The sequence below is a fragment of the Neopsephotus bourkii genome, unplaced genomic scaffold, assembly GCF_033783945.1.
Source record: "Neopsephotus bourkii isolate Nb327-2 ecotype Australia unplaced genomic scaffold, CSIRO-AGI_Nbou_v1 NB_234, whole genome shotgun sequence".
Lineage (NCBI taxonomy): Eukaryota > Metazoa > Chordata > Aves > Psittaciformes > Psittacidae > Neopsephotus > Neopsephotus bourkii.
In genome coordinates this window covers 13,227,308-13,254,964 of record NW_026900744.1, presented here as the reverse complement: position 1 = coordinate 13,254,964, position 27,657 = coordinate 13,227,308, and the positions used below count along the sequence as shown (strand labels likewise).

The 27,657-nt window shown below is 39.7% G+C and overlaps 1 protein-coding gene across 1 annotated transcript in view; it reads left to right on the top strand.

The window, feature by feature from the left end:
* PLA2G4A (phospholipase A2 group IVA) overlaps positions 1 to 27,657 on the top strand; it is a 64,043-nt gene that overhangs the window by 13,931 nt on the left and 22,455 nt on the right. Inside the window, exons 3-7 of the mRNA XM_061345348.1 lie at positions 6,576 to 6,724; positions 9,309 to 9,422; positions 13,183 to 13,220; positions 16,942 to 17,083; positions 24,822 to 24,958. Of these exons, the coding sequence (XP_061201332.1) occupies positions 6,576 to 6,724; positions 9,309 to 9,422; positions 13,183 to 13,220; positions 16,942 to 17,083; positions 24,822 to 24,958 (580 nt within the window). The remainder of the gene's footprint in view (positions 1 to 6,575; positions 6,725 to 9,308; positions 9,423 to 13,182; positions 13,221 to 16,941; positions 17,084 to 24,821; positions 24,959 to 27,657) is intronic.

The window sequence follows — 27,657 nt, the reverse complement described above, 5'->3', positions numbered from 1 at the left end:
CCACATCAGTTTCATACTCCATCAAATACCATAAATCTGGAATAAAAGTCATATTGTGGGTTTTGACTAATTTACCAGAAATGTGATGATACACCTAAACCTACTCTAGATCAATTTAGCACTGCCCAGATCTGGGCGTTACTGTGGACCCACAGTCATAGCTGAACTGAGCAGCCACTCCACTTCTTCCTTCTCTCCTGCTTGTGTCTTTGTTGGTGCAGTGAGACATTTCACAAGTAAAATACCAAAACTTTTAAGAACTCGGCATTTAAATTAATTAAAACCAACCAAACAAAACCAGTCCAAAATCCAAACCCCTAAGATTCTGGCATGCTACTAGAAAAAGCAGATTTTTCTCTGGGCTATTGCAAACTAATGTTTCAGTCACTTTTCACTGCTGTCTGTCTGGAAAGGGACTGTATAGATAACCTACAGAAATGAATAATTTTTTTCATCTTGGCACTTCTACAGATTTATTTGGAACTAATGAAGGGTTCAGCTGACTTATTTGTTTGGGTTTTTATTTCCTTTCAAGTCTGGATCAGTGAAACTGCTAGTAGTGTCCCACCCCAGTAAGCAGGAGGGTTGCAGTGCCATTGCTGGGAGGTCATTTTTTTTCCTTTGCTTAAGTAACACAGGAGATGAAAAGCAGCATAACAAAAGGCACTAATAACCTCAAATAAATATATTATGTAATCACAGGATTTCTCATAGCATAGCTGCTGCTTTGGGAGCTGCCTTACTTTACTTGTAATCGCCTTCCACTCTTGATATCTCACATTGCATCATCCTATTTGCAAAATCCCTCTTGAAGGCCAAAAGCCCTGGCATTCCCTGTAGTATGTTAACCACAGGCAACAAATAACCTGTCACTTCTCCCTTAGGACCCCCTACCGGTGATCTTTGTGTGTACTCCTGGGTATATTAGGTTCCCTGTGGCTTTCTGGCATGGGAGGCCAGAATTGATATTGGACTCACCTCTGTGAAAATGGAAATTCAGAACAAATCTAAAAAGACAGACTGAAAGTTTGGCCGTGTTGCTGCAGTGTCTTATGGTATTGAATTGAGGGCTTGTGATTGTGCAGCTGCGTCAGTTTTTAATGTAAAAATTATCTAAGGGTGTGACGGGATGCTTTTGTATGTGGCAGCCTGACACAGCCAGTTCTGCTCCTGACATTCCCAGGCTCCGCCTCTTCAGGCTGGAGAGCAGCTTAGTGTCCAAAATCACACCACCAGCCTCCGCAGCAAAGACTCTATATACTTGTTTGTTGTCTGTGAATTGGCAGGGAGGGTACGCCAAGCTGATGTCCTATGCTGAGAAGCCTAATTGAACTTTTACCATCCCATCTTATAGCCAGGTAGCACTGCTGGCTGCTGTATGGAGAACCTTGCAGCTCTGCCTTTTTTTCCATTCATCCTTGCTCGTCTGATACTGAATTAATTAATCAATTACTGGTACCTGTATTTTCCCCTGAACATAGGGGACAGCATTTTTTAGGCCCTTGATTTATGTTGTGGTTTAAGCCTAGACAGAAACTATGCACCTCACAGCCACTACTCCCTAGTGGGATGGGGAGGAGAATCGAAAAAAAAGTAAAATCCAGTGGCTTGAGATAAGAACAGTTTAATAATTGAAATAAAATTATCTGTAAGTACTGTTTATAATAATTCCTTTTTTAAAAAATTGAAAATTACATTGATCTGGGAAAACCCATGATTTTAAAATCTATTACTTTTTCACCTAGCTATGGCAGAGAGACTATATTTCCATGCCATGCTGTGAAGCATATTGTCCAGTGAGTCCTATAAAATTCACTATTTGAATAAAATTTATTATTTAACTAACAAGAATTATTTATTATTTTTAAAAACACATCAGAACTACATTTCTTGCCTAGGAAGAGATTCACATGGCTTGTGCTATACTGGTTTCCTGGGATTGATACTGGTTAATGTTCAACCCACTGGAAACGCCTTTGTGTTCCCTGCTTTGGGTTTCTGTAGAGAAACAGTAGGTTTGATAACCTCTTTAAAATACAGAGGAGCCCTGTGCTGCACAGCCAGCTTGAGTCCCCTTCCCCAGCCAGAACTGCTTCTGAGTAAAGCATAGCTGGCATTCTTTAGCTTCCTTCCCCTCAGAGGAGAGTGTGGTAGTTCAGCAGTTCCCGTTATTAGCTTAGCCTCAGTCAAGCCTCTCAGCTGCATGTAACCTTGTGCTAAACCAGTTATACAGTAAGTAGTGTAACTGTGTAGTAAGTGTGTAGTGCAGTAAGTGTCATGGTTTAAGCCCAGGCTGTAAAACAGAACCATGCAGTCTCTCTCTCACTCTCTCCCCGCTCTTTTTTCCCCCCCACTCCCAGAGGGATGGAGAGGAGAATCAAAAAGAATGCAACTCCCATGGGTTGAAATAAGAACAGTTTAGTAACTAAGGTATAACACAAATCACTACTGCTACCACCAATAATAATAATAAGATAAATAAAAAGGGAAGAGAATACAACACAACACCACCCGCTGACTGATAACTCGCCCCCACCCCGACGGAGCACTGACCGATACCTCATGCAGCCCTGCAGAGAACTAGTCCTTCTGGGTAACTCCCAGTTTACATCCTGGGCATGATGTGCCATGGTATGGAATACCTCTTTGGTCAGTTCGGGTCAGATGTCCTGTCTCTGCTTCCTCCCAGCTTCCCCTCCTCCCTGGCAGAGCATGAGGCTCAGAAAGTCCTTGGTCAGACCAAATATTTGAGCAGTAACTAAAAACATCAGTGCTATCAGCTCTGTTCCCAGGCCGAAAGTCAAAACCACAGCACTGCACCAGCTACTAAGGAGGAGAAAAATGATTGGCACTGCTGAACCCAGGACAGTAAGCTAAAGAAAAATGGTGGAAAGTAGGTAAAGGTGGTTGTTTGGGATCTAGGAAGCTTTTATGAATGGGGTTGTACTTCATGGTGGAGGATGTTGGTTAACCAGAAAGCAAAAAACTCCAATGAATAAAAGTAACATAGCTCTTTAAGGAAGTTCTGCCATGTATTTGCTGGAATATAGATTTAATTGTATAAGCATGGTACCTGGAGATCATAAATCCAGAAAATCTGGATCCAGATTTACTTTCTATAATGGTGATGTGTATATTAACTGAATTTAAAGTAAATAAAGTTTTCTTTAATATCTATTATGATCTCAAGTGTTTATGGCGTGCTCATAAAAAAAAAAAGGAAGAAAAAGTCTTATGGTACAGATTTTTTTTTGCAGCAAACCAGATTTTCGAATACTTCAAGAACTTTGTATTTCTTTCAAATCTTGATGGACAAATGAGGTAAATTTTAATGTATGATGATAGCAGCTTCATCCTTGGTATTTTATATTTGAATATGCTTTCTGTTGTTTCTTTATGTCTTTTATGCTATTGAAGTACTTGAAATTGAAATGACGGAAATATAAATTATGTGTCTGAAATATTAATTACATTACTATGGGGGCCTAACGACATTCATCTCAACAAATTAGTAACATAAGATCAAATGGTTTCCATTACAGAAAATTTTACATGTTTCTTTAATATAGAGATTGCTTAAAGCATTATTTTTAATGTGAAAATTATTTATTCTTATTATTGTCCACTCTTTGTTTCACTTAATGATTCATAATGTAATTTAGAGATATATTTCTGTAATAATTACTTAACCAGGAGATACGTTAAGGAAAAGTCACTGAATACTTACTTCCTACCTCTCAGCCATTTCTTAATCCAGTGTGTTTAAAAATAACAGTTTCGAAGCTGACTCTGCTTTTGTTATTGGATACCTGTGTTCAACCCCTGGAGATCTTGTGGATGCTATAAATCTTATAAAAGGGTTATTATGAACATCTTGTTAATGACCTTTATAATTCATTGAGGTATATAGTGCTAATTACAGGACTCTTACTTCCATTGGCATCAATGTCAAAATTCTTAATTTTATTTTTTACTGTAATGGTGAGGTTTCAGATGCACTTGTTCATATTAATTTTTTTCTTGAGAAACACTTATGGAGTCTGACCCCTCTATTCCACATTATCTATGACCTTATGTAGGAAGCTCTTTGATAGTAGAAGTGTAACATTTCAGTTGCATGCACATATTGAGGCACTTTAAACAGTCAAAGAATGCTCTGAAGACAGGAATATGGAATCATATCATACAGTCATTGTCTTATGGTAGTGCATGTGTTCATTTTTAAATCTTCCAAGTTTTCCGCTTGCAAACCTTCCAGATTTTACCTATGTTATAAAGTTGAGATGCCCTGCAGATAGCTAGCCCACAAATTATGGAGGAGTAATGCAAGAATGCTTGTGCAAAGAATAATCCAGAGCCTAGCTGAGCTGTATCAAAACTCCATTTACTTCAGAAGTGTCCTGAGGAAGAAGTACCAAATCTTATAAGCTGCTTCTTTTTGAGTCTGTGGTTGGTATTTCAAGTAGGCTGCTAAAATAAAAGAGCAGTTCCACAACCACAAAAACATTTCATAAAGATGCTTCCTTTTAAAATCAAAATACAGATAACAGCAGTGATTAAGCTGCTTTTCTCTTACATTTTCAGATAAATTCTTTTGAAAAACGTACCTGGCAAATCAACTAGCAAAAGTCCAAACAGGAATAAATGCATTCATGCAAAAGGATACATACTCTGCCTGTTTTATCTGCCTTTGAGAACTTTAATATTTTCAAGTACGTTAAGTGAACACTTTTGTATCACTTGTCAGATTGCTGGTAGCCAGCTTTTGGTCCCTAACCAATAATAATGAAAAAAATTTTGATTAATATAGCTTATAGCAATATCTTAATCAAAGCACAGTCTTCCAGTATTTTTCCTCTTCAGCTGAAGAAGGAAGTTTTAAACGAATAGATTTTTCACTTTCATAATTGAAAATGGCACAAAATAAACTTTCAAACGTGAAAAGACAGATTAATTCTTTGCCTCAGGTTAAAAACATAATGAATGCAGAAAGGGAGTGGGCAGCTTGGCAATAGGAAGTTACGAAGAGTGATTTTTCTAAGTTTAGTTATTCCATGCCTTGGGTTTAATTTCTGTTTGAACACTTACTTGGAGTCTGTCAGATAGGAAGTTAGTAATGGCATCTGTATGCCAGCTGTGCAGTGGTACGGGGTTTCCATGTGCTTCAGGATTTTGAGTACAGATAGGAAACCATTTGCTTTTTGTGTTTAAAAGGGAAAAAAAAAAAAGAGTTTTGTAACTTATATTTAGGGTTGATCACATAATCACATAAACAATTGAATGGAAAGGGAAGTCGTGACGTTTTGACCAGAGCACTGTTCAGCACCAGTATTTTGGGTAAAACCCAAGCTTTTGTAGGCATGTTCAGTCTGTTGGTGGAGCAAGTCTGTAGTGCTGTTTGCCAAAGTAGCGCTCAATATCCAGACTTAACAGATGAGATCTTGTCAATTCTGATTTCAGAAGATATTCTGTTTAGTTTCAAGGGGCTTGATTCCCTTCATTCTGGCACAATTTTGTGTAGTAATTCAAGGGAGTTAATGTATTCGGTAAAAAATTGGCAATTAGTTATATCTGCAAGTGGGAAACAGATTTAAACAGCACTTGGGGGTTGATCTCCCTATTCCACTGGCTTTAAATAAGAGACAAGATCAGACATAAATTCTTAGTAGCTAATAAAGATTGCTTTTTAAAGGCTTTCCACACTGATTCCCAACTTCAAATACCTACTTGTTAATTATGCAGGTAACAGTGTGACCTGCCAAATTGTAGCAGTTACCTAAGCCCCACAGATAATGGAGCAAAGTCTAGAACTCCCTAAGAAATTCTGTGGAGTGTTATAGCAGTGCAAGGAAATTCTCACACACTGAAATCTTTGAATCATAAAGTCATAAATACAAAATTTTAATTGAGGGAGCCCAAGTCTAGGAGACTTGTTTAATGTCCCTAAAGCTTCCCTAGCTAAAAGAATACTTAATTCAAAGCCCTTGCTTGTTATTCTGCATCTCCAGAGATATTTGAAGTACCTTGTGAGCAAGTTCAGTATCTTTTATGCTTGGTGATGGCATCAGAAGGCACATTAGGTCTGTCTGATGTTCCCCACTAGAATTTCTGGGAGGCCAAATTTTGCTTCCATTCTGCCCTGATACACATGCAGAACCTCCTGAGTGGTTTCAAACCTCCATTTTTGTTGTTTCTTTTCCAAAATACAGTTGATTCCTATTTGAAAGGTCAGACTTTTTTGGTTTGCTCTTTTGCTCTTTCTCCCAGCTGAAACGAGTTATTAAAAATAATATCCACTAATGGGTAGAAGCATATATATTTCAATAAACTTGAATTGGTCCAGTGCCATTCTGTTTGTTAAGGGCTTTTTTCCTGCCCTTTAGAGCCATGATGTCTCTTTCTTTTGGGGAGATTGTTAATGTAATTTTATCATTCATGTCATTGTATTTGTTATATTTATAGTTGAATATTTTATGTCATAGACCATGAGGTGATCTATAGTTTTGCATGGTTGCATTCATTGTTGCAACCCAAACTTGAGTTATACCTAACTTGAACATGTGTTTGCTCTGTAGTTGACACTCCAGATCCTTATGTGGAACTGTTCATCCCATCCGCCCCTGATTGCAGGAAGAGAACAAAACATTTCAATAATGATGTGAATCCCATGTGGAATGAGACCTTTGAGTTCATTTTGGATCCTAACCAAGAGAATGTTCTTGAGGTAAATGACATGGCTGAGCTGCATGTTTGAAAATGGAAATTGAACAAAGTCTGGAAGATCAACATAACGGTAGCTTGTAGTGCATGGCATTTGTTGTCTCAAGATTACAACCTTTTTAAAACATTAAAGGCTGATTTTTGCCTTTAGGCATGGTGTAAGAAAGAGGTGTTGTATACATTATTCAAGGAGTAGCCTTGAGAGTCCTTATAAGATGTGCCTCTGAGTCATCTCTTGGACAGCTCCTGAGGGCTAGTGGTTTAGTATTCTTTACATCAGCCATAAATTATTTTCTCCCTGCTTCCTACACTGATTCAACTATTAAGGACAGCAAATAGGTGGGGGTAAAGTCAAGTCTCTGCTCATTCCCTGCTTCTCCCTAAGGAGACAGAAAGCAGAAGGATGGTTCTGCTGCCTCCTCTATGCCTGGAGCCAAGGGCTGAGTAGCTTACCCAGTGATGTTTTATGTACTCTTACTTAAATTGTTTCAACTTTGTCTGATCAAAACCTTTGTGAATTCTAACAGAAGTCCTGGGGAAGACTGTTTTACCTATTTGCAGATCTTGTGCTTCTTTGGAAGATCTGCAGGAGCAGCTGGCTAAACAGTTGATGTGATCTATGGTAGCTCTCATGAACCTCAAAAGATGAGCAGAATGGTGAACTGAGGAATAGCAAATAATACTTAAAATACAGTCCCTTGGGTTTCCTGGCACTATATATACTGGGTCTGAGTCTGCTTGCAGTTACAATTTAGCAGCTTCACTAGTAATGGATGAATTTGTACTCAACAAATTTTGGTTCAAGGATTTTTAAAGGATAAATTATTAAAATCACAAACAGCAGTGGCCACTGGCTTATCTGGTGCCTTCTTGGGAACACTACTACCTCTTATACTCTTATCTCTATGTATTCTGATGTGAAGAAGCCAAGGTGCTGGCAAGCCATCAATTTCTTACTGCTACGTGATCTCAGATATTTTTGACCACGTGGAGACCTGACTCATTTGGTTCCTTCTGTGGTAACAATGTGACTAGCTCATTTCCCACCAGGATGAGAAACCCCAGCTACTAAAACATCTCTTGTAATTTAGCTAACATTTTGTGAAGTATTTCTCAGGTTTTATCATGGTTTTATGCAGTCATTATGAAACTTTTATGAGCTGGCATGCTACTGATTTCCAGTGCAGTATGGCCACAGCATGCTGCCAGGTTCTGCAAGGCTCACGTCCCCACCCAAAATCTCTTTGCGAATTCCCAAGCTCAGACAGAGTCCACAATCCTCAACTCCTCAGATTATTTTAATCTAAATCTTTAACTCCATCCTAAGTACAGTTTTAACTCTGAACTGTCAGATGCTCCTCAAAATCCCATTAAGAAGTTTTTGCTATTGGTTTTAAAAGACAGTGCTTATAGACTGCAGCATGGGCATAAGGTTCTACAAAGAAAAATAAGAATGAAGATGCTATTAACATTGTCCAGAAAAGTTGTGGCTGCCCTGTCCCTGGAAGTGTTCGAGGCCAGGTTGAATGGGGCTTTGAGTAACTTGCTCTAGTGGAAGGCACCTTCCAACCCAAACTATTTTATGATCCTATGAAAATAATGAGTTCTGTGCTAAAATACAGTTCATTGTTTCAAAGGATTGCTTGTGGCACAGGATGAAGAAGATTCTTTACAGCTGAGAAGAGGCTGAACCCAGATGTAGGAATTAGTTATTCAAATGATTGTATCTTTATTCTATTTGTTTTCTGCAAAAGATATGGCCCACACCACAAATGTGGTATTTTAGAAGACACAGTTCTACCAAGTGAAATATAAATTGTAAGCCAAATGAGTTTGCAGAACTTACTTGACACAAACCATCTAAACAGTAACTTGAAATTCTTTCTGAATATTTTACTTGAAAACTTGGAAGGATGTCACTGAGAAAAAACCTGCTATATGTAGATCCACATGAATTTAAAGAAAAGCAGTGAACAATGTTCTGCGGTATCCACATACATCTTTGGATAGTATTGCGTTTTGAAAAGGTATATGCTCTGACATGGGGAATATGAGAAGAGACTTGAAGATCTGGCTGGATACAGAGAAAATCTTTGTGTAATTTGGAATGCTGTGAATTTTTCCAAATCATTGCTAAAAAGATCTAAGTCTAAGATGTATGGATTCCATCTCCACAGAAAAGTTGCTGTATGTTTTTTGGCATGTCACAGTTAAAACTGTAATTTTCTCCATAGAGAAGTTCTGATAAGTGGAAATTTGAGGTAATTGTATATTTTATATGTCAGTTTTGAAGTTATTATGTCTGCTTAGAAAGATAGTGAGATTTACTGACAGGAAGATGCTCAAATAAAAAACCTTTCATAGATGGTATTGTCATACTCATGCAATTGAATGCCTTGAAGGTGCTACCTACAGTATACATGAGCATATCCCGTTTTAAAAGAACACATCGATTGGCACTGGGTGTTGACTGGGTTGGGTTAGGCCTGTTCCTTTCCATATTTTTTTTCGTATTACTTTCAACATAGACTATGGAACTTAAAAGGAATTTATCAAAGTAAAATTGAATACCCATGTATCTTTTCTAGGTTACTTTAATGGATGCCAACTATGTTATGGATGAGACTCTTGGCACATCCACATTTCCTATATCTTCCTTGAAACTGGGAGAGAAGAAGCAGGTCCAGTTAACTTTCAATGATGTAAGTTGCAACATTCATAGATTTGCCTGTATTGGTGCAGTTTTGAACATGATGGACATATCTTGAAAAAACACCTGAACTGAGAGACCTAAACTGTTGTGTAAACCAGGATGTACCACAGGATGTGTCACATTTTAGTCTTTTATCGGGTGTCTGCATTTTATCTGTGCCACATTCTTGTTAGGTAAAGCCTGTTCACAAATCACTAGAGGATGGTGCTTATAAAGTCATAGTGATGCGTCCTCATGACTCTCACTGTCTGATCTTGCTCAAGTATTCCTGTTGTCATTTTGTTGAATCATAAGAAAAGCATTTGGCCTACTCTTGATGCTTGTCAGAAGTACATGTTCCTAGATAAAAGGAAATCCAAGACTATTTCTGATCCCATCAGACTACCTATTTTCTTAATATAGAGCTGAGTTTTGAATTCAGGAAGGGATTGGAGGATATCATAGCAGGGATAAGGTTGGTGGCCTTTCAGTCAGGAAATAGCTGAATATCTGGGGGCACGGGAGGGAGTATCTCAGGTGAGGATTGTTCTCTGCACACCCTGTTCTGAAGCTTTACTGTATTTATGTTCTTATGGTCCTGCTGAGAGGAGAATTAAGAAAAAAAAGTGTCACTGAATGCCTTAGTGTCCCTGTTGAGAGAATCCTCTAGAAAAGTCTAGTTTCAGACTTTTGCTTGTTAAACCAGTTTCTGCACTATTTGATTCAATTTAGTTTAACAGTCTTTGACTGACCTTTGAGGAGTTACACAGGTTTGCTGGTCAGTATGTTGCCTGTACTACTGATGTCTGTTGGTTGGAAACCTAGCAGAAATTATTTTATTATTACACGTTTCCCTTTCAATAAATGGTTTGTTGTAACACAGCCCTAGTTAAGATGCAATAATACATTTATTGGATTATTCTTTTTTAACATGTATACAAAACAGATGGACTCAGTTTAATGGTATTTGTTTGCCTGCATGTGACTCCTGGAAATTGTTGTTAAAGCTATGTGTAATTGAGCTTGTTCTGCTCATATTAGCATATCATCATTTATTGGAGTAACATATCACAGGCCATTCTGAACATACCCCTCACACCTTGTCTGATGGAAGGTGTTCCTGCCCGTGGCAGGGGTGTTGGGGACTAGATGATCTTAAGGTCACTTCCAACGCAAACCAATCTATAATTCTGTGATACACGTATATGTATTGTATGTACATAATATGTAGAATTGTGGAACGATTTGGTTTGGAAAGGATCTTAAGATCATCTAGTTCCAGCCCCCTTGCCTTGGCAGGGACACCTCACACTAAACCATGTCAGCCAAGGCTCTGTCCAACCTGGCCTTGGACACCTCCAGGCATGGAGCATTTACTACTTCTCTGGGCAACCCATTCCACTGCCTCACCACCCCCACAGTAAAGAACTTCCTTATATCCAATCTAAACTTCCCCTGTTTAAGTTTTAACCCGTTACCCCTTCTCCTACCACTACAGTCCCTAATGAAGAGTCCCTTCCCAGCATCCCTATAGGCCCCCTTCAGACACTGGAAGGCTGCTATGAGGTCTCCCCGCAGCCTTCTCTTCTCCAGGCTGAACAGCCCCAATTTTCTTAGCCTGTCTTCATATGGGAGGTGCTCCAGTCCCCTGATCATCCTCGTGGCCCTCCTGTGGACTTACTCCAACAGCTTCATATCCTTCTTATGTTGGGGACACCAGAACTGTGTATGAATACTGTCTGCATTTCTGTTATGGGATATAGTTTGTTATATGATCAGAAGTTGTGACTTGTGACTGCTCTGCTGTTTTCCGTGTGATATAACTTTAAAAGTGTGGTTACAGCAAATAACTGGATAAGACCTTTTTATTGGAAATCACATTGTTTCCTGACTGAGCCTTAGAGTAGGTCACCTTCCCTGGAGATATTCAAGAGCTGTCTGACACAATCCTGAGCAGTGTGCTCTTTTCAATGACCCTGCTTGAGCAGGGAGATTTGACTAGATGACACCTAGTGGTCCCTTCCAACCTCAACCATTCCTTGATTCTGTGATATGTAAGATATAACAATTAATTAGGGAAGTTGGAATTTTGCCACAGTATAGGCTGACTGCAGTTGCCTGGTTCTGCCAGGGACAGGGTGAGGTAGAGAGATAGAGCTGAGGAATACATTTTGAGAGCTCAGTTTACAAAGCTCATGCCAATAACATGAGGCATTGCCACATTACAGATATGCTTTAACTTCGCATCAACACTAAGCAAAGCTTGGTAGAGAATGTAGAATGGGATAAAAATTCAGTAAAAAAAGCCAAATACACTGAAATTTATAAGCAAATAGTGAGGGAACACTAAGTCAGGTTGAGCCCAATGTAGGCAATTTGTATACACAACATGTATTCCTGAGATTTCTGTGGCAGTCTGTATAAAGTGTAGAAAATAGCATGCTGGTTCCCTATTGGAATGTTTCACTTGAAGGGCTTATTTAATACTCTGTGTGTACATTTTTTTTTCAACCATTGGATCACTGGATGATTTCTGAAGTGCTTTCTAAATTAGTAATATCAGATGCTAGAATAATGTAATTGCCACCCTGTCTTTGAAGTATTCCCATAAATGACTCTTCACTCTGTTTCTTCATGTTTTCCTTTTGTTATTTCTCTGCCTTTTCCTTTTTCCACCACCCTGTTAATTCACTACCTCATTTACCATTTCCATTCCAGAGAGCAGTAGCAGAGTGCCAGGTTTACCTGGCCTGTTGACAGGTTTGTGAGATGTGGGAGGCCAGAGGCAGCTTTGTAATTCTATGTCCTTAACTATTCTGTTTGTGTCAAGCAAACGTTCAGCCTGAGGTGTTCTAGCTCCATTCCTAGTGATCACATACCACAAACAAGGAGGATATTCTGCTTATAGCTACAGGCAGTAAAACAAGACACTGTGTGTGAGTCTGTTACGCTCCCAGAAGGCTGTACCAATGTGTAGATGGCCATTGCATGTGAGAGAGCTTTGGGAGATGAAAATGTCTAGCAGCCTCCTACTCTTGGGTTTTTCCTAGATGTACTTGGTGGTTTAACCATATTTTTTTTAACCTTTGCCTGCAGGCAGCCCCTTAAAATGCTCTATGAAAGGCAGAGGAGATCAACCCATAGCTTATGGGTTAGGTGGATCTGCGTGGTCTGCAAGTGAAATCATTTTGTAGTGGCATTTATTAGTTTACTTGCATCTTTCAGAAACCTGACAGAAATCACTCTTCCTGATTGATAATTTATTATATTAAACTGTGGAAAGACACTTGGTGGCTCATATGGAACACAGTGAATTCATTCCCTTACAAGACTTTGTGTCGGATAGAAGTTGAATATGAAGTTTACCCAATGAACTGGGAAGCAAGTAGCAGAAAGACTGTGGCTGGTGGTAGAAGCAAAGGATCGTAAGTGTGTGAAGACAATTAGATCCCTTCAGGCCAAAGATGAATAGCACTGTCAAAAACTGACTGTCAGTGGAAGAAAGCCAAAACAATGGGATTTGATGAATGAAAGTCAGGACCTAGCAGCGTTTTCGACTGTATTCAGTGTTAGTGGTGGATTTTGGAATCACATTGTGTGCTGTAAAAAAAAATAGATAAATAGAAATTTATTTACCTATTTCAGAAATGTCCTCCTTTTTGGAAAAATGGTCTAAATAAAAATCCTAACATTAGTAGTTTCTATTCCTGGTGCGTTGGTGTTATTCCTTCTGTAAGTGGTGTAACCATATTTAAATATTTCTTGTTTAGGTCACAGAAATGACTTTGGAATTGTCTCTTGAAGTATGGTAAGTGTCTCATTAATTAAAAACAAAAGAGGGGGCGAAAAATATGTTAGCAGCAGAAGTATTTTCTTATTTTACTCCATTAGAATTTTCTTAAAATTGTGTCAGGTAGACTACAAAGCTTCTTGTTTTAACACAGAAATACCATGTACTGTAATCAGGAGATTTTAAAATTGAAGGTTGTTTTCACATTTTAATTCTATCGTTGACTTAAATACCATTACTTGTACTAACAACTGTGTCCTTTCCAAATACTTGCAGGAACAAGGCCATCATATATGAATTTCTTGTCCTGGTTTGTTAAGTGCTTTCATTTTAGAATCATAGAATAGTTAGGGTTGGAAAGGACCTTAAGATCATCAAGTTCCAACCCCCCTGCCATGGGCAGGGACACTTCGCTCTAAACCATATTACCCAAGGCCTCGTCCACCCTAGCCTTGAACATTGCCAGGGATGAAGCATTCACAACCTCCCTGGACAACCTATTCGAGTGTCTCACCACACTAACAGGAAAGAATTTCCTCCTTATATCCAATCTAAACTTCCCCTGTTTAAGTTTTAACCCATTACCCCTTATCCTACCACTACAGTCCCTAATGAAGACTCCCTCCCCAGCATCCCTATAGGCCCCCTTCAGATACTGGAAGGCTGCTATGAGGTCTCCATGCAGCCTTCTCTTCTCCAGGCCGAACAGCCCAAACTTTCTCAGCCGATCTTCATACGGGAGGTGCTCCAGTCCCCTGATCATTCTTGTGGCACTCCTCTGGACTTGCTCCAACAGATCCATGTCCTTTTTATGTTGAGGACACCAGAACTGTACACAGTACTCCAAGTGAGGTCTCATGAGAGCAGAATAAAAGGGGCAGGATCACCTCCTTTGACCTGCTGGTCACGCTCCTTTTGATGCAGCCCAGGATATGGTTGGCTTTCTGGGCTGCAAGCGCACACTGCCGGCTCATGTTCATTTTCTCATCGACCAGCACCCCCAAGTCCATCTCCACAGGGCTGCTCTGAATCTCTTCTCTGCTCAGCCTTTAGCTTTGCCTCGGACTGCTCCCACCCAGGTGTAGGACCTTGCACTTGGCATGGTTAAACTTCATGAGGTTGGCATCAGCCCACCTCACAAGTGTGTCAAGGTCCCTCTCGATGGCATTCCTTCCCTCCAACGTATCAACTGAACCAGACAGCTTGGTGTCATCGGCAAACTTGCTGAGGGCGCACTCAATCCCACTGTCCATGTCAGCGACAAATTTGTTAAACAAGACCGGTCCCAACACCAATCCCTGAGGGACACCACTCGTTCGTTATTGGTCTCCAGCTGGACATTAAGCCATTGACCACAACTCTTTGTGTGCGGCCCTCCAGCCAGTTCTTTATCCACCGAGTGGTCCATTCATCAAATTGATGTCTCTCCAATTTAGAGACAAGAATGTCATGTGGGACAGTGTCGAATGCTTTACACAAGTCCAGGTAGATGACATCAACTGCTTTACCGCTGTCCATCAGTTCTGTAGCCCCATCATAAAAGGCCACCAGATTGGTTCGGCAGCATCTCCCCTTAGTGAAGCCATGCTGGCTGTCACCAAGCACGTTGATGTTTTTCATGTGCCTTAGCATGCCTTCCAGGAGAATGTGCTCCAAGATTTTGCCAGTCACAGAGGTGAGACTGACTGGTCTGTAATTCCCCGGGTCATCCATTTTCCCCTTCTTGAAAATGGGGGTTATATTTCCCTTTTTCCAGTCATCGGGAGCTTCACCTGACTGCCATGATTTTTCAAATATGACGGCCAGCGGCTTAGCAATTTCATTCGCCATCTCCTTCAGGACCCGTGGGGGCCTTTCAAGGGCCTTTTCTCTAATAAAGTCATGGTTTAGCTGTTATCCTCATTGTTTTACCTTCTGTGGTAACTTTGCATCTCACATTAACTTTTAGCACATACGGATACTCATTATAAAGCTGCCCCTGAAATGTATTTGAACGTTAAGACCATTCAGTACTGAAGTCAATGGTGAAGATCTCAGTAGGAGCAGGATTTCACCCTGTGTAAAGCTAAGCAGATGCCTACCTTTTTTTTTCCTCTCTAGCTGTCTTTCTCCCTCTTTCTTAGCCTATCTAGGTGAAAGACCAAAATCACCTTGAGGCATAATAAAAAAAATAACTTTAGACTTAAAGTCTAAAAATTGCTGAGAACAAGGCATTTAAAGAGTCCTTTTATTGTCTGTAACTGTAAATAGCAGTGCTGAGCACTGTAACTGTATATGTAGAAGTCTTTCATAATGATTCTGGTGACTGACAAACATCCCTCAGGGGTAATTTCTCCTCATTATTTCGTGCTAGCAAAGATGCATATGTGGGTGGTCCTTGAGACCACCCCTAAACCTTGCTGGGTTTGTATATTACAGGTATTTCATATCTCTGACATTAAATAAACAGAAGATGCTTGGCTATGTTTTGCTGTTCTTAGGCAGTAGGCTTTGAAATATGTTAAACTAAAGGGTCTGATCAAGTTCTGCTCTATTACTCTTGGATGGCTGCACAGATTTTGGAATCTGAATGGACCTCTTATATAGAGTTATCATATGCACATTTATGGAACATTGCTTCTAGGCAGTTTTTTCCCTCCCTTTTCTTAATCCTATTATTTCATTACATAATTTTATTTATTTATTTTTTTAATCTGAAGAGTTATTTTCTGTGCCTAAATAGATCCATTTCACTGTTTTCATAAAGGACTCTTAAAACTGCTGCCTTGTAACTAACATGTCAAAGTATCCACAAACATTTTTACCCCCTCTTTGTGAATATGGGAATGTCAATGAGGTGGATGGATAGCAGGGTGAATTTGTACACTCCTCACTGTGGTCTTCTGGAGGCAGTGCTGCTGGGAGCTGTTTTAGTTCCAACCCTTCGAATGGCATAGAGGCTCAGTGAGTCTAAATGAGGTGGCAATTCAAAGTATTTATCCTGCCATGATGCCTGAAATAAGAAATGGGAACTGAAGTTGTAGCTTCTAAGTACAGTATTGAGGTCTTTATACAGCCCTATGTACATTTTTGATCACACAATATGGAGAGAAAGCTAGATAAAAATCCTTAGTTTTTCCTGTGGTCAGCCAGTTGAGATCCATAGTTTTTGATTGTAGGACTGAATGAATACAGAGTTAAAATTGTGCTCTCCTCCCTAAACATGAGCCTCAAACTTACAAAGAGTATATTTTAGTAGGAATGTATGAAAATTTTTTGTTATAGTTCTGTGCAGGGTATTCAAATTTCTACACTGCAGATTCATAATTGGATGAGTGGTGAACTCATTTGCTACATTTTAATTTAGTTAACTTTAGTAAAGACCACATTATATAGCACTAGAAGCTGCATATCTTGCATTTGGTTTTCACTAGTATGAGAGCAATGCGTTTTCTATATAAAATGCATAAAATGTCTGATAAATGTATAAAATATCTTAAAGATGTAAAGATGCAGTGTGCCATTGTTCATGTCCATCACTCTATAGAATTAGCTGATACAATTGTGTCAAATCAATAACCATTATTTTATTTTATTTCATTTCTTTTATTTCATTTTATTGTATTTTTTATTTTTATCTGTTTCAGCTTATGTAAGTTTATTAGGATTTACTCTTACTTCCACTTATTTCCCTAGGTGATATTTTGAATTCTCTTTTTAATTATGCCTTTTGTTAAAGCTTGTCTTTTTTGCAAAATAGCTCTTCAACTGATCTCCGGTTCAGCATGGCTCTGTGTGATGAAGAGAAGAAATTTCGGCACCAGCGAAAAGATAATATCATGCACAGTATGAAATCATTTCTAGGAGAGGAAAAAAGCAAGAACTTGACCACTTCCCGTGATGTAAGTCTGGAGAATTCCCGTCAGGAAACTTTGGAGTCCTGCATTTGTCTCTTAAAGGGATGAGTAAGACACATTAGGTAAAAAGGTTCATTGTAAACACAGATGGCAGAACCCAAAAATTTCTTTTTTCTTTAGTGCATACAACATTTTGGGCTGGAGAATAATTTTTCTTGGGCTGTAAATTTATAGCTTAAAATTTACGGAGACAAAATCCTGTGCCAAAATGAAGCTGCACTTATATAATAAGATATGCCCATTATGGACAAAAGGACAGTATGTGTAAATGCCATCGTAAGATCAAAATCACAGTTTTTCATTTGCACTGGCATCTTAAATAAACTGCTGTATCTTTTCTCTGGTTCTTTATTGTTTATCTACTGTCAGGCTGCGTCTAGGTTAAAATTGGGCAAAGGAGATTAGTCCATGGTTTTCATTTTGCTCTGTGTTCCATACTTTGTTAAGGTGTTGTTCTGAGCTGAGATTGTCATCTGAAAAATGCCTAAAGGGTGTGCAAAATACCTGCTGCACAAGAAGCATGTGGTGGCTCTGGGCACATCCCCAGCAGCAGAATCTGCCCTTGCATGTTTGATATCCAGCCTGGCCTTTTAAGATGGCCCTGCTGTATGGCCTTTGTGTCTAAAAGATTATTCAGGAAATGAGCTGTTTCAATGTTAAGTAATTTTTTTAATTCTTTTTTTGTTTCCCTTTATCCCATTTTACATGATTAGGATGATGAAGTTTATTTCTTAGTGAATGTGAGAAACTGCAGCTTTCATTAAGTTGCTCATGCTCTGTACCAAGCCAACAGAAAGTTAAGACAACAGATCCAGATGTACTGATGGTGGTTTGGGTCACATCAAAGTGAGGAAGGGTGTCAAACCCTGCTGGTCTTTTCAATGAGTTCATAAAACGCTGCATTATTATGAGTTTATTAAGGATACACTTGGTACAGATCGCTTGTTTTGTAGTAGCTTTTCCATCCTCTTTCTTCCCTGCTTGTTCCGTTTCTTGTTCTGCTCCCAAAATTGTGACAGGAAGACTTGTGTGTAATGTCAGGGGTGTCGAGCAATGAACAGAGTCAGTGAATTAATCTGGGTTGATTAATTCATGGATATTGATTTGTTTTGTACATCTTTAATATAAGCAGCATGTGACAGACTTTTGCAGAAGGTGGAACCAATACTGAAGGAATTTCTTTTAAATTTCTATGAAGTTTTGAGCAGGTGGTAGATGTGTTCATAGAGTGCTTTAAGTTGGAAGGGACCTTAATGATCTTTTCATTTCAAGCCCCTTGTCATGGGCCAGGACACCTTCCACTAGACAAGGTTGCTCAAAGCCCCATCCAACCTTGTCTTGAACACTGCCAGGGATGGGGCAGCCACAGCTTCTCTGGCCAAGCTGTGGCAGTGCCTTACCACCCTCACAGTAAGTAACTTCTTCCTAATGGCTAATCTAAATCTCCCCTTTCTCAGTTTAAAGCCATTGCCCCTTGTCCTATCCCTACATGCCCTTGAAAAAGTTGTGTTATTGTTGTATGCTTTTGAACTCTTGCCTAGTAAGATGTGCTTGTGTGAGCTTTCTGAGGAAGATGAAAGAATTTGATAATACCTGGTTTATTTGTACTGTTAAAAATTGTACACATTGTAAAGGAAAGTTTTTAAGGTTTTTTTAATTTTCAATTTGGATGTTCTAATCTTAGCAAATGCAAATCTCTCAGAGTAGATATCTGTGAATATGACACTGGTTTGATCTTCTACAGCAGAATAATATCTTTCACTGAAAGAATGCAGGTATTCTGCCAAGATCCAGTTAGAACTGGAGTGCACTTGGTGCCTGAAATATCAGTTCTATGCAGGTGGCATGTGTGCATGAATTATTGTAAATACTAGGTAAAATGTCGTATTCTTTTTGCCATAATCTTCCCTTGCTATCCCTCACTGTCTCAAGTACTGAAATATTATTAGTTAAAATGAATCTTTCAAGACCAGACAGTAATGTCTAATTGTAAGCTTACCAACCCTAGGAAGGACTGAGGTAATGTGATTCTCTTGTTTTTCATGTCAGGTGTGTATTTCTAAGCTGACTTGTCAGAATTTTTAGCTGCTTCTAGGGACGAAAAAAAAAAACACTTTTTGTTCAAATTAAAATATAGTTTAGTCTTTCTAGCCTGTAATTTTTACTTTTATTGCTGCAGATGGAAGATAGCAGGAGGATTTATAGGATGTTTTTATTCTTAACATGGCATCAGAAGTCAGGAGAGATTATGAGTATTCTTAGCTGGCTATGAGTCATTGTTTAATCTTAAACAAGTCACTTACTCAAAGTTCATCTAAGTTTCTTCATCTGTGAACAGCAACATGCATGCCTTGCAGGGATGCTATGAGACTTTAATGCCTGTGAAATAATTATACGTCCCTGGAAGGGGAAGTGAGTGCTTCCAGATTTTCATGCTTACTGTCAAGATATATTCTGAAAACACGGGATGAGATTTCTTGTACCTGTGTCATTGCTCAGTTTATTTTTCTAATTTCTGTTGCTTTAAACAATTTTCTAAAAATATTGTCATCAGTGAAAGAAAACATACAATTCTATAAGGCTGGATTTGAAGAACAATTTTCAAATAATCATCTGTGTACCCTGTGGCAACATTTTTTTCTACCACAGGTACTTTTGCCCAGATTTTATGCACTGTTTCCAGGGCATTTGGATAGAACCATCTGTACCACTCATTTCCAAACCAAGATTTAATATATTTTAGCTTTTTTATTTTTTTCCCCAGATTACTGGAAAATATGACTGATGCATTTTTCAGAGCTAGCTTTTCTTGAAACATGTCTTGTTTCCCAAATCCTTTTCATTTGCATGCCTAGTTTGATGATGAAGCAATCAGCCCTTGCTGAGATGAGGAGTTCATTGATTGAAGTGCAACTGTGTGGAGCCAAGCTTGTACACTGCCCCATGGATTGTAGAAACAGTACAGTTTTTTTGGCAAAACACTTCATTGTTAAATCCTGTTCAATGGAGTTTGTTCATATGATATCTAAGCTGAGTCCCTCAGTATTATGATGTGCAGACAAACCATAGGAAGAAGGAAGTCATGCTAACACAGCCTTTTGACTGTTCAGAATTGGGCACAACCATACAGAACTGAGTGTGGCAGCTTGGACAGGGATTAGAGCACTGGGCTTTTGTCTCCAAGACTTTTGAGTTCAATTCACATTTTTGCGATTGACTCACTGCATCACTTTCTTGTGAGTCACTTACCCTTTGTTCTAAGTTTGTAAATCTGCTTGAATGGGTTTAGTACCTCTACCCCACTTTTACTGGGATTCAGAGGACTTGGGGTTCAGAGTACCTCAAAGAGTGGAATGTGTTAGCCCCAGCATGTGTACATGGAGAAGTGTGCACACCTTGGTATCCTGTCTTTTCTCCATTGCTTCTCAATCGTGAGATCGCTTCTTGGTTCTTTTCCCTATCTACTCTATCTGCAGCTGTTTCCCCTCTGTCTCTGCCCTATTCATCCTCTTGGGAACCTGTCAGATGGGTGTGTGTAGCTTCAGATTTTACTATTTCTTGCCCTTAAATATGACAAGAAAATTTGGAAACTGAATTGCAGATGGAAAGCTAGTTTAACAACCTACCTGCTTGGAAATGCGCTCTACCTTCCTCTACAAAGCTGGAAAGGGCTCTTAAACTTCACCCCCTGACAACTTGTATTCAGTTGACTGAAATAAATGAATATAAATGTGCAAGAGATGCTTCTCTTGAGTTATTTTTTCACAACTTAACAGCTTTATTTACCATGGGTAGCTTACTTAAGCTGCAGCCTCTGCTTTAGAGCTCTTTAGTTGAATTAATTTCTGGAACTGAAAGCAGTGATTGCAGCTCTTTGTACTTAGCTTTGGTATGTAGTGGAAATGAAGAAGTACTGTATATCCACCTAACTCTCCGTATACTCATGCTTCCCCAGTATAGGAATCTATGATTTCTAAAACGGCTGTGGATTAAGTATACAGGAAGCATTTGTAGTAAGGATGCTAGTGACTCCTCGACATTCTTTGTTGATCCTTCGCATGGATTTTTCTGCATCCTGAAGAAAACTCAGATTTTCCCCTTGTGCTCATGCCACTTCACTGATGAATAGATTTGTTGAATAGTGGTGCTTTGGAAGTGTTTTCACATACTTTTTCCAGGCTTGTAAACCACCGTCTTCATCCTGTTGGGATTTGTCTGTGTAGGTTAATTAGGTGGTGTTTGTAAAGAGCTTTCAAAGCCTAACGTACATTATTAAATTTGTGATTAGTAATATGGCTCTTCTGTTCAAAGCAACTGCTCCGTTACTGGGGTGTTGGCTTAACAAAACAGGCATGTGCTAAATCTTTACCTTTGTTTTGTCATTTTTTTGATAGATAGCTATCTCTGGATGTGCCTGACGAATACTAATGCCAGTAAATACCTGTGGTTTCTATTACTAAAGCTTAACATTTATGAAGAAGATAATAAAATAATCTTACTGCATCAAGAATCAGCAGTTTTTGTGAACTGGAAGCCTCAAGAAATGTCTCAACTTAACTCGTCATTGTGCATGTTTATTTCCATGTGATTGTGTTTTCAGTCCACAAGGATGTTTCATGGCTTGGAGTGTGGAATCTGAAGAAACTGAACTCAGTAGTAACATGGTTTCTTTTCTTGTAACTAATGCAATCCATTGGCACCTTAAATTGCCTTTTAGTGAAAATTTTGACTGATTGATTACCAGTTTGATCAGATAGGGGCTTTCTGCACAACTGTGTAATTCTTTTTATACTTAGTAACAACCAAGGAGTTGTTACCTTATCACCACTGAACAGTGGAACATTCTTCTAGGTTTTGGAAAAGGAACCAGATGGTACTTTGCTTAGTTTAAAACACTTGAGGATGGTAGAAAGTGAATTTTTGTTTCATTTTATTTCACTGATTTTATTTCTAGATACTTGGGGAAAATATGCAGAGGAAAGGAACAGCTTTGAAGTCAGGGCTGGGAAGTAAGAAGGAAATAAGTCTAAAATAAAACCCCTGTAGATACATTTTCAGTATGTAACTAGGTTTGGTTTTGCTGACTTTACTGTCTCTTGGTAGCTGAATAGGTGTGCAGGTACACATACATTCTCCTTATCTCTCCTGTAGGTTTTGCAAGCTAGTTGTAAATTTAAGACTGTTTTCATGCTACGTAGTAGTATCAGATGGTTTTATTATAAAATGTGTCTTTAAACTCCTAATCAAAATATTATTTTTCTCTCTTCTGTTTCTGATTAGTAACTTTTACTGCTTTTGGCTCTGTCACAAAGATACAGTTTGGATTAAAGCTGGTGTTTGGATTGCTTTTAAAATTTCTGTGGTCTTGTAACTGAATAGTTTCTTTAATAACTAAATTTAATATCTTCTCTATTTTGGGTTGTGGATAAGAAGGACAGACATTCTAAGGAAATTCTTAGTATATTTTTACTTATATAGCTTGCTACAAGTGGTGACTTCTTTAAATAAATACTAATTCTTCAAATACCAGGCAATTAGTGTTTTAAGTAACAGGTTGTCATGGGGGCAACAACTTACTAATGCTGAGATCTGATGGTTTATTCACACAATTTGTAGACCTATTGGTTGCATTTTAAGGTCTGAAGCAGTGCCAGATATCTGTGCAAATGAACTGAACTTGAAATTCTATACATTACTTCAGTAGACAGGAAGTTAGGGAGGGGCATAATGGTAGTATTTTACTTTCACTATATATATTTTTTTTACTACTTAACCTAAAGAATTAAAAAAATATCAGGCATTAACTTTCTGTTCCCGTAAGGAACCTGAAGTGGAGGATTATGTGCAGTGATTGTGCTCTATTAGCAAGTAGTAGTGAATAAAGAGTATGATATAGCAAAGTTGTAGAAGTACTGTTTAGAAGGGATCTCTGGAGGTCAGCTACTCCCACTTCTCTATTGACAACACTCAGTTCAAGGCTGACAGAGAAAACTGTTGGGATTCTGCTTAGCAAGTCCCAGAACAATCCAGAGTTGAGTGAATTCCAGAGTTGTAACTCCGATGCTCATTTCCCAATCTTGGCCTGATCCTGAACTCAGTCACTTTGTGAGGACTGCAGGCCAAGCAGCTCCCAGTGGCCGCATTTGCCCCTGTTGTTTTACTATTTGTGAGCAGCAGGTGAGGTGCAGCATTAGTCAGCCCCTCCAACATAAGGAAATTGTCACCAAGGCTGCCTACAAACTTCCTGGATGGCTTGCACAATGCTGACCTTTCAGAAGGGGATTAAAATTCCCCCGTGAAGACCACAGCCAGATTAGGAGACTTCTGGTGTTTTTTTTTAGAGAAAGCCTTACCCACATCATTCCATTGGTCAGCAGTCTGAATCTGACTGCCACAACATCCCTAGCATTGCTTTCTTTCTGATCATGTTCCAGGAGCTCCCAAAAGACATGTCTCTGGTTGCATCCTGATATTCTGTGCAATCAAGGGCATGCTTTCCTGTAGAGCAGAACCCCCTTACACCCTTTTCTCTTGCCTGTCTTCCCAGCCTGCACCCCTCCATGGCAGTGTGCTAGATGTGTGCTCTCCCACCAAGTTGTGGCATTCTGATTATGTCACAGACCTGTGACTGCACTTGAACTTCCAGTTTTTCTTCTTTGATGTCTCTGTGCATTAATATTGAGATATTTGACATAAGTCTTGAACACTCTTCTTTCTGAGCAGGAACCTGCAGATGAGTCTCAAGTCTTCCCTATTAGGTTAGCAAGTCCATCCATGAAGGTGTTTCCCACTCTGTTTGTCAGGTGGATTCCTTGTTTTCCCATGGACCATCTTCATCAGCAAGCAAGGCTTCTTCAAAATGCTCCCTGACAGCATTTGTTCCTTCTCTGTCACCAGGGCTCTGAACTGAGGCTAAAAGCTGTAGGTGAAAGGGAAGACTTCTTTTACTGCCTGTAAGCTGTAGCAAGCTTTCAGCTCTCCCTCTCCTGGGAATTCATGCTGTCTTCCTGCCCTTGTGTTGCCTCAGTCATATCTTCCTTCTTGCCTGTATGAATTTAAATTCATTAAAATTCCCTTTATATCCACGTATGCCAGGTGCTTTGTTATATGCCATCTGCACCTCCTGGTTGCTAATGGTCCCAGGCTACAGGATAAATAGAAAGCTGGAAGAAAGTCTGCTCTGCCCTTCTGTGAGTGTTCCACCTTGGCAAAACCTCTCATGGTGCTGGCTGGTTTCAGGCTTCTGTTAACTGTATTCAGCAGTGCTCTCCTCCCTTGCCACAGTCCAGAAGTACTCCTGCCATCCACCTCTGGATGGCAGAAGGGTACTGAGTATGGCATACAAATATTGTACATCACTCTTGGGCCTAGACAACCTGGGGGGACTGGTAACCTCATGGGTAGGATTACAATACTGTTCTGTTCTATGTACAGTGTTTAAAAGTCATATCTCAAAAGTGTTTTATTAAAGTATTTTGTCATTCTTTTACACACATACTGCTGAAAATGTGCAGAATAGCTTCTTCTTGGCTTGTTAGAACTCTTGTGCAGAGGTTTAGAAAAGCACAGTTTTTTTCACTGTGGTGAGGATCTCTGGATGGTGACCTATTAATTGCTCAAGGCAGGTACGTTTGGCCAGTGATGGATGAATAATGTTCACTTACTACTTTTAAGTTTTTATCAAAATTGATGTGGTGATATGCTGTTCTTCTCATTTATGCAGGTACCAGTGATAGCGATATTGGGTTCAGGAGGTGGATTTCGTGCCATGGTAGGGTTTGCTGGAGTGATGAAAGCACTTTATGAATCAGGAATTTTAGACTGTGCAACTTACATTGCTGGTCTGTCAGGATCCACATGGTAAGGGATTTTCTTTTGTTTTTCTACAGTTTTTTTTCGGTAGGTTCAAGAATGAATTTTCATTAGACTTGGCTTATTTCTAAGGTTATAATTCACAGCAAATTTTAGGCATACACTCTTAGTATGAGGAAGACGGAAGGAGGCAGCTATCTTGCAGCATAGCAGGTCACTGGAGCAAGTATGCTGGTGGAGGTGTTTTGGAATGTTTCAAAGTGGGAGAGCAGCTGTATCTCCAGGTGATATTCCTAGGATCTTGGAGAGCAGGAATGGATGAAAAGAGGTGTTACATGTACGAGCCAACATTTCTGTATCAACCGCCAGTACTGTATTTATTAGGATTGTGTAACTGATTTTTTCATCTTGGTAACCAAAAATTAAGTATTCAAGCTGTTGATACAAATCCAAAATACTTTCTTGTGTTATTTTCCTAAAAAAAAAAAAAAAAAAAGGAAAAAAAAGAAGTCTTTGCTATTTGAAGATGATGACTCATTCAGCTGAAAATTTTATACTCTTGGGCAACTTTTCAGAGATTCTCAAAATCACTGAAAAATCTTTTGTCATAGACGCTCTAGTCCTTTTCTCAATAGATTTACTGGGGATGTCCTGAACCTGGTCATTGATCTTTCCTAATGTAAGGAGATTTGAGCAGATGCAGTCCAGCTTTTAGGAAAAAATACTGACTGCCTGCCATGCTGCAGGGCATCCTGCTGTGGATTGCCTTATACGAATCCTACTGTCACTGTTTAATTTGTAAATTACATCTTTTTTTTTTAAAGTAGTTTGTAAGTCAAATGGGAGCAAAGATCTTCAAAGATGTCTCAATTAGAATGCCCTATCCTTCTTTCTGACTCAGTGAATACCTCAGGCCATTAACAGGAACATCAACAGCAGGAAATCAGTGATGTCACTGTATGAAAGGATCTCTCTGGGTGTTATGAGCGTAGGATTTTTTAGAACTCTTTGAACCCCAGTATTACATCTGGCTCAAACACAGGGTTTCTGACTGGGGAGGTTTCTCTTCCCCCTCCCCAGTGCTATGAACCTGCATCCTTTTGTCTTAGAATCACAGACTCATAGAATAGTTAGGGTTAGAAAGGACCTTAAGATCATCTAGTTGCAACCCCCCTGCCATGGGCAGGGACACCTCACACTAAACCATGTCACCCAAGGCTCTGTCCAACCTGGCCTTCAACACCGCATGGAGCATTCACAACTTCCTTGGGCAACCTATTCCACTGCCTCACCACCCCCACAGTAAAGAACTTTCTCCTTATATCCAATCAAAACTTCCCCTGTTTAAGGTTTAACTCATTACCCCTTGTCCTGTCACTACAGTCCCTAATGAAGAATCCTTCCCCAGCATCATTATAGGCCTCCTTCAGATACTAGAAGGCTGCTATGAGGTCTCCCCGCAGCCTTCTCTTCTCCAGGCTGAACAGCCCAAACTTCCTCAGCCTGTCTTCATATGGGAGGTGCTTGAGTCCCCTGACCATCCTTGTGGCCCTCCTCTGGACTTGTTCCAACAGTTCCATGTCCTTTTTGTGTTGAGGACACCAGAACTACACACAGTATTCCAAGTGAGGTCTCACGAGAGCAGAGTAGAGGGGCAGGATCACCTCCTTCGACCTGCTGCTCATGCTCCTTTTGATGCAGCCCAGGATATGGTTGGCTTTTCTGAGTGCACACTGCTGGCTCATGTTCAGTTTCTCATCGACCAGCACCTCCAAGTCCTTCTCTGCCGGGCTGCTCTGAATCTCTTCTCTGCCCAGCCTGTAGCTGTGCCTGGGATTGCTCCAACCCAGGTGCAGGACCTTGCACTTGGCATGGTTAAACTTCATGGGGTTGGCATCAGCCCACCTCACAAGCATGTCAAGGTCCCTCTGGGTGGCATTCCTTCCCTCCAGCGTATCAACCGAACCGCACAGCTTGGTGTCATCGGCAAACTTGCTGAGGGCGCACTCAATCCCACTGCCCATGTCAGCGACAAAGATGTTAAACAAGACCGGTCCCAACACCGATCCCTGAGGGACACCTCTCATTACTGGTCTCCAGCTGGACACTGAGCCATTGACCCCAACTCTTTGCATGCAGCTGTGCAGCCAGTTCTTTATTCACTGAGTGGTCCACCTATCAAATTGATGTCTCTCCAATTTAGAGACAAGGATGTTGTGTGGGACAGTGTCAAACGCTTTGCACAAGTCCAGGTAGATGACATCAACTGCTTTACCCCGTCCATCAGTTCTGTAGCCCCATCATAGAAGGCCACCAAATTGGTCAGGCAGGATTTCCCCTTAGTGGAGTCATGCTGGCTGTCACCAAGCACCTTGTTGTTTTTCATGTGCCTTAGCATGCCTTCCAGGAGAATCTGCTCCAAGATTTTGCCAGGCACAGAGGTGAGACTGACTGGTCTGTAATTCCCCGGGTCATGCATTTTCCCCTTCTTGAAAATGGGGGTTATATGTCCCTTTTTCCAGTCGTGGGGAAGTTCACCTGACTGGCTTTTACAAATATTGTCCTAGATGACACTTATTACAAATGTTGCAACTATTAGTTTTGATGTTTCTTAAATGAAATGATGTAACATATTTAAAAGCTGTATAATTTTCATCAGCCAAAGACATCTGACAAATTCAGTTTGAATTTCTTAACTGTTTGGACTCCTTAACACTACATTTTTTTCATTAAGTGAAAAATTACAG